The sequence below is a fragment of the Brassica oleracea genome, chromosome C8 (genome assembly GCF_000695525.1).
Source record: "Brassica oleracea var. oleracea cultivar TO1000 chromosome C8, BOL, whole genome shotgun sequence".
NCBI classification, from domain to species: Eukaryota; Viridiplantae; Streptophyta; class Magnoliopsida; order Brassicales; family Brassicaceae; genus Brassica; species Brassica oleracea.
The window spans coordinates 34850457-34858321 of record NC_027755.1 but is presented as its reverse complement, the minus strand read 5'-3'; the positions used below and the strand labels follow the sequence as shown (position 1 = coordinate 34858321).

The 7865-nt window shown below is 32.3% G+C and overlaps 1 protein-coding gene across 1 annotated transcript; it reads right to left on the bottom strand.

Annotated features, from left to right (window-relative positions):
• Positions 1-853: 853 nt before the first annotated feature.
• Positions 854-4605, bottom strand: LOC106310209 (spermidine sinapoyl CoA acyltransferase). Its single transcript, XM_013747438.1, is given in 5 exon segments — positions 854-1635; positions 3487-3583; positions 3585-3650; positions 3695-3774; positions 4088-4605. Coding segments are annotated over 5 exon segments (1344 nt in total). The 5' UTR covers positions 4544-4605; the 3' UTR covers positions 854-990.
• Between the last annotated feature and the right edge of the window lie 3260 nt (positions 4606-7865).

Here is a 7865-nt window from a genome sequence, read left to right as displayed (position 1 = left end):
TTTTTTAATATTGGTATTTTGAACTAAAAATACCCAATTTGAAACATAGGGAGTAATTATCGTTCTTTTCCTTTTAATACTCATTCAGTTCCACAAAGATAAACTTTTCAGTGTTTTCACACATATTAAGAAAACACATTAAACTACCATAATAAATGTATCGTTTTCTGTAATTTTCAGTTTTCAATAACTTTTAACCGATAGTAATTCAATAAAGTCAATTAATTTTCTTGGAGTTTACAAATTTTCATAGAAAACACAAAAAATACATCTTTGTGAAACAAATTTTTTTTTTAAAAAGTCTATCATTAAGGAACGGAGAGAGTATATTTTAGACAGCATAACTAGCAAACAAAATGGTTGCGTTACGTAGCTGTTAAACCGTTTTGTGTTTATCAAACAAATTCGATCAATTTGTTTTTTTTAACATTTAACAATCAAGATAATTGAATATCTTCGGATATAATGTTTGGTATCAGGAGATGAGATCAAATGGTTCGATAAAGATCTTTAACAAGTGTGTTATATGTTTTTGGTATTCATAGCATTTTGATTTAGATGGCCACGACAAATTGGTTCAATTGGAAAGGACTTGAGGCACTTGTGAATTGTGATATAGGTCCCCGGTGAATATACCTGATAGAGGATTTTTTTTTTTTTTTTTTTGATCAACAAAGAGAGAGAGGATTAAATAACTAGTTTTTGTCCCTGGCTAGCCCATGCCTAAAATCAAGTACAAGTTTGAATTTCTATTACGTACAAGACATGTTAAGTATAGAAAATACCGAAATGGAAAGTATATATCCAACTTGTGTCCAGCCCCTACTACTCTATGCACAGCACTCAGCCAAGTTCCCTCTCAATTTTTTTTTTTAAAAAAATCACATTATGTAAAAAACAGTCTAAATGTAAATGGTATCACTTTTTGTGTATAGATTATTACACTTATTGATGTTAACTTATTAAGTCCCACATCAAAGAAAAAAAGTTTCAGTTTAGAGCATTCATCTCTTCTTTAAACTTAACCATTGCAGCTTTTGGCTACGTAATCATGACTTGAACCCCTCCGACCATGGAAGGTTCTAACCTCGACGCTGGCATGAACATACTAACAATTCTAGCTATCTCTGCTGGAACCACCGGGACAATATTCACCGGCTCACCCCACCCAAAATCCATCGATCCAAAAATCCCTATGTTCCTCCAATCCGTCAAACAAAATCTACCTTTGATCTTTAAATTCATACTGATGATACTTTGAATGTTCGCAAGCTCTTCTTGGAGATAATCTTTATCGTATGCCTTTCTTTTTGCTTGTTTTATGAGCTTCACGATGTCTGAGATGGTATGTTCTTCCACTTCCTTAACAGTTAATGGCACGTACACGTCTATATATGCATTGCCGTAGTATCCATCGGGCAAAGGTGGATTCACTGCGTTTCGGATTCCTACAGCTACACCTAAAGATGTGACTCCATCTTTATCCAAGCTCAGAGCTTTAACTCTTGACTTCCACAAATAAGCCCCTATGACTTCGAAAGTAGTGAGTGTCTCAGTAGAGAAGTCACACTCTTTTAATGTAGCTTCTTTCAGTCTTCTTATGCTCTCAGCTCTAATATTTATTTTCTCAGTTACCTGATTACATATATCAAAAATGGGTAAAGTTTAAAATATTTTTTTGGATTATAAAATAAGAATAAATAAGTTAGCCCATCTATTTCTTTTAGTTGTTATAAAATGAGTTTTGATAAATGTTTCTGTCAAAAGAGTCATAATCATAATAGTTTTTCGAGAGGAACAAAAATATTTTGAGATTTCTTTAACCTAAACATCTTAATTCTATTATACTTGTAGTCCAAATGTTGACCAGAAAAGTGTTATTCACATTAAAAAGTTTGTTGTTATTTTTTCTTCCGAATATACCAGGAAAAATGTTGAATTGTGGTTTCAAATTAGAGAATCACATTTTTTTCTTCCAAAACAGGAAATCCATGTTTTGATTTATAGATATTATCGTGATTTCAGTTGAAGATATCTTTCATTGAATATTGCAACCCAAAAAAGTAAGAAATACAAATGAAAAAGTTTTATCTATAAACTTTTGAGATATCTATAAAATATTTGTAGTTGTTCAAAAACAAAATTTAGAAAATATTTGTCTTTTTATGAACTGTCAATTAGTTTTCTTTTTTTTTAAAAAAAACTGTATTACTAATTTATAATAAAATAGCAATATTTTTTTGGAAAATCGAAAATAAGAATCGCATGGATAATGCTCCTGGATAATTCTTCATGTAAGGAGAACCGTTCCCAGCCTATACTTGTAGGAAAATTATTCAAGTGGGAACCACTAAACAATCCTTAGCTAATTTTGAAATATATCACAACTCCAAATATGTTAAAACTGGATAATATCACATATTGTTTTCTTGTTTTTATCATAAGGGTTCATAAACTCGTGTGAAAGGGTCCGAAATCATTTGCAGGAAAGTTTCCTAAAACCTTCCTAAAGAAAATAGTCTTTTAATATTTTTAGAAGGGGGAATTGATAGATAAATTTTAAACGAATTGAAAAGTTTGGAGATTCCATTGTTAACTAGTTTAGGTTTTCAAAATCTTAGTAGAATTATTTGTTATTGGCTTAGAAACTTATAAATTCCAATAAAATCTTTCTTTATTCAAAATATTTCATTAATTTTGTAAATATATATTCAATTCTCTTGTTATTGCTACATAATTTTTTTTAAAAGTTTTACTCATAAGATTCCATTTTAGAAATATATTCTTAAAAATTATCTAACAAAAAACAGATACACAAACACGCATTTTTATTACTTTTATTCTAAATGAAAGAAATGAAAAAGAGAATTATAGATAACAAAATCATCAAAAAGTGATGTAAAAACAATTTGATAAAATAGTATCTAGAATCATGAAAACATTATAGGTTGATCTTGAATAAGAATGTGAACAAAGATCATACAAAACTTGAAACAAAATCAAACAAAACAATACAAAATGTCAAAGAATCATTACTAAAATGCAAAAAATCTATTTTAATATTAAAGAATTATATTTTATGTGAAAAGTTCATAAATTTTTAGAAAACCTGTATATATATATCGGCGCCCGGACCAACTGGCACCGGCAATTTGAAAACTTTGGTGGACGTCCTTGAGGTATTATACAAAATAAATTCAATATTTGTTAAATCTTAGCTTATAAAAATCTTCTAACTTATTAAATTTTCAAACTCCACGGAATTTCGATTTCCAATAAGCCTCTCTTGGTTTCTTTAGGGAATTTCAATTTTTGTTTTTTCTCTGACTATAAGATTTATGTTGGGAATTTCAGTTTTTGTTAGTTTTTCTTTTGGGAATTTCAATTTTTGTTAGTTTACTCATCTATTTGTAGTTTCTATTTCCTCTTGCCTTACCAAATCTAATGAAATTTTCAAAACTATGTGATCTTGTATTGTACACATACCCAATCATCAGTAGGTAAGTAGGATGAAGCAGCCGTGTCGCCTCCGGGAATAAAAGAATGTTTATCGTTTTCTTTAGGCTTTCCCACGAGCCTCTCTTTCCCAAACCGGCGTCGCCATAGGCTTCTTTTTCCCCCGGGCCAACTCCGTTAAGGCACACATGATAGAACAAAACCATAGGGGTGAACCCAAGTTTGGTTCCACATGATATGTCCCTCTCCATATCCATCGCACATTAAATGCGACAGAGCAATCCCTAAGATGAAGCCTCCACATTCAAAGTTGGTCACCTGTCATCATGATTATTTCACTGAAGGTGTTTTTTTTTTTTCTTCGGAGAAAATGGACAAGAAGACAAGTTTTAGGGGATTTGGGAAGACCAGCCCGATTTTATTTTATTTTATTTTTTCTCACACTCTCGGTACTCATTAAGGTAAAATCTAAAGGTTTCAAATTACAAATCCACTATTCTTAGAAAAATCAACCTAATCTATATTTCTTAATTAAACGTGATCAAATCTATGCAAGATAAGTAATCGTTCTAGCTATTTGCATGCATGAAATGCTCGTCCTTATCATATGAAACATAAATGATTTATGTACCTGCAAGGCAAAAGGTGGATAACCGTCCTTATCCACTCGAAGCTCTGGCAAGAACTTCAAGGCTGTATCTGATTCAATGTTCTCTAGATACTTCAAAGAAGAAAGCTCCACGTTTGCAGTAGCCACCGTGAAAGGCACACCGCCTCCGTCGCCGCCACAGCTCAACTGAATCTTCCGATCAGTCTCCCGCCGCTTCATAGTCCCCGAAAGTGGGTAGTAGTAGCCAAGAAGAACAGACAAAGCCTCCCTAACCAAATATTCCGGCTGGTTATCATCACCAACGACGTTCCTGGCTTTGAAAACGTAACATAGCTTGTAAATAACTTCGTTGTAAGGAGCATTGTCAAGTGTTGAAAGAGAGAGAGTATGTGAAGGTATGCGCTTTGGGGGTTTCACCATTTCGGTGAGTTTTTTCTCGACCATTAAAGGGATCAATGAGCTTTTTTGAATCGACATGTTATTTTTTCTACTTGTTTGATGAATAAAACTCCTAAGAACTCTTTCGTCTTTTATAGAGAGAAGGGCATCTGTCAAGATGTTAATTCACATTTTGTTTTCTTAGTGAATTGAGTGGCGGAGCAAAGTTAGGTTACCGGAAAGGGACATAAGAAGACTATAGGTTGTCCAGATCTGGTAAATATAGCCCCTCCCTGACACGCACCAGATCTGGTCACTTATCAAGATTATAATTCACTTTTGTTTTCTTATCATAAAATGGCCCGCAACGTTAAAATGGTCCGCAACGTTGACGGTGGACATTATAATAGCGCACGTTAGTCTTGGCCACGTCAACTTTAAGTTTTTAACATTTCAACAACTGTTAATCTTTGCATATAAGACTATCAGATTTGAGCAATAGCTGAGTGTTGTTGGAAATGTCCTAAAATCATTTGTACTTACTCTAGTAAAAGTCGTAGTGTCGAAGTTTGACAATCATATAATATTAAGTGGTTATAATGTTTTGTTAGAAACCGCTTATAATCTATGAATTAAGAATTTATTATTAATATTATATGATCCTACAGGGTCACACACCTGAGCAAACTAGATTAATAATATGTTATGTTCTTAAGGGATTACTATATACATTATATGTGATATAATTATATATGTAATATGGAGAATTACACGTGCATCTCTTAAGAAGAGATTAGATGTGTTAATGGGCTCAGCCCACATTACCTCCTTCACGTAAAGTAAAGCTAGGTCATTATATAATGATAATGATCTCTCATAATGAGATGATGAGTTCAGCCGCTTGAAACGTAAAACCCTAAACATAAACTAAAAGAGAGACAAAGGAGTTTGTCAAGGTTTATGAGATCTGATCTCGACGGCACTAGCATCCCGTTTCGATCTAGTTTGTGTGCGTGTGGATACTGGTAGAGGCACGACGCTTGGAGTGCTAGTAATCTCGACTTGGTTTATTTATCTTCCGCTGCGAATAACCAGATATATACTAAACCTTAAGATTTAGATTTGTTTCAGTATTGACATGAGATTCTAGGCAAACTAAATTCATAGGTTGATTTATAAATAGTTATAAACCTGTATGAATTCCAACAGTGGTATCAGAGCCTACTTGTTTAATATTGAAATTTGATCTTGTTTAATCTATAATTTGATATAGATAAATAATTCCAATAATTTGATAGTTTGAATTTGATGTACTCGATATAAACCCTAATTTGATTATGGTATTGATCGATTTCTAAAACTATATATATTTGGAATTATTAGATAAAGATGTACGTATTAATTTATTTGCTAAGGAATATTGATTTTAGGAAAATTCAATATTACATATTAATACGGCATGAATGGGATAAGTATGTTTGATGTGATCATTCGATATTTATGTAATTAGTATATTCCTTTTATACGGTTTATTATATTAATTATGCATTCTTTGCCTGTGATATGCGTATTAAATAACTAGCCATAAAACATTATTGTAATGTTATGAATCCAAGGCTTAAATTAGTACAAGTATTTCACTCGTGACATGTGAAACCAATTGAATCCTTTGATACCAGCCGGTTCAGTTTTATCGGTTGTAAATTGGTTTGGTTCATTCGAACACATGTTTAATCTTTCATTTAATTAGAATACTAATATGATTAGATTCTCAAGATTAAATTAAAACTAACGATGTAAAAAAAAAAAAAAATTTAAAATACATTTGAGATATGTATAGTTATATTTATATTTTATATTTGATATAAATTTTAAATATAAAATTAAAATTGAATTAAATTTGTTCCTCAATTAATTTCAAGTATTTTCGATGTCTGTCCAATCTTATCAACTATCAAGGCTCGTTTCGTTGTAAGATGGGCTTGCCAAAGTAAGGTGTCTGCAATTACATGAGTGAGGTGGATGGTAACGGTTACCATCCACATTAAGATTGGTTTACTTGACTAGGCTATCAAAACGGTTTTGGGCTTAGAGACATAGGTTGGATAAGACATAAGATGTCATCTGACAACCAAGAATTATATTGGATATAATTAGTAAAGTGTTGCTTACCTAAATAGCTATACATTCGGGCGATGAGCCAAAGCTCACTCGGATTTTAGTGAAATATGGATCTTGGATATTATATTCAGTTTGAGGAAAATGTTTTGAATATAATATGAGTTTTCTTAATTGTTAAGATTTCTCTAATTCCTGAACATCATATTAATATTCGCTATTATTCTATTCCAGCAATGTTAACTCTTCACAACTCATTTTCATTCCAATATGCCCTTGAGAAGGACAAATTGAATGGATCAAATTTCCTCCAATGGTATCGAAACCCGAGAATTGTTCTCAAACAAGAGTTTAAACCCTACTTGGAAGATCTGAAAAGGAAAAAGACTTTTGAAACATCGTCTAAGGGTATTTATGTTATAGAAGTAAATGTTACTACTTCTGGTTCTACTTCTTGGGTATTGGATACCGGCTGCGGTGCTCATATTTGTACGAATATGAATGGCCTAAACAACAGTAGAATTTGGAGAAAGGTCAAGTGGACCTACGAGTGGGAAATGGAGCAAGAGTTGCTGCATTGGCCGTGGGAACATTTCACTTGTCTTTACCATCAAGCTTGGTTTTAGAACTTAAGAATTGCTAATATGTACCTGCTTTAAGTAGGAATATTATTTCCATTCCTTGTTTGGATTTGGAAGGATTTCAGTTTTCGATCAAAAACAAGTTTTGCTCCTTTGATCGTAATGATATCTTTTATGGTAGCGGTCCATTAGAGAATGGACTTTATATTCTAGATCAAAGTGTGCATGTCTATAATATCAGTACCAAAAGATTCAAGTTTAACGACACGAATCAGACTTTTCTTTGGCATTGTCGTTTGGGCCATATAAATGAGAAACGCATTCAAAAGCTTCATAGTGATGGACTTTTGAGCTCATTTGATTATGAATCATATGAAAAATGTGAATCTTGTTTATTGGGTAAAATGGCTAAGGATCCTTCTACTGGACACGGTGAAAGAGCCAAAGACTTGATGGAACTTATACATACTGATGTATATGGACCAATGAGTATACATGCTAGAGGAAACTATCAGTACTTCATTACATTTACTGACGACTTCAGTAGATATGGTTATGTTTATCTAATGAAACATAAGTCTGAATCTTTTGAAAAGTTCAAAGAATTTCAGAATGAAGTACAAAATCAGCTTGACAAGAAAATAAAAGATCTTTGATCTGATCGAGGTGGAGAATATTTGAGTCAAGCGTTTAATGATCATCTAAGAGAATGTGGAATTGTT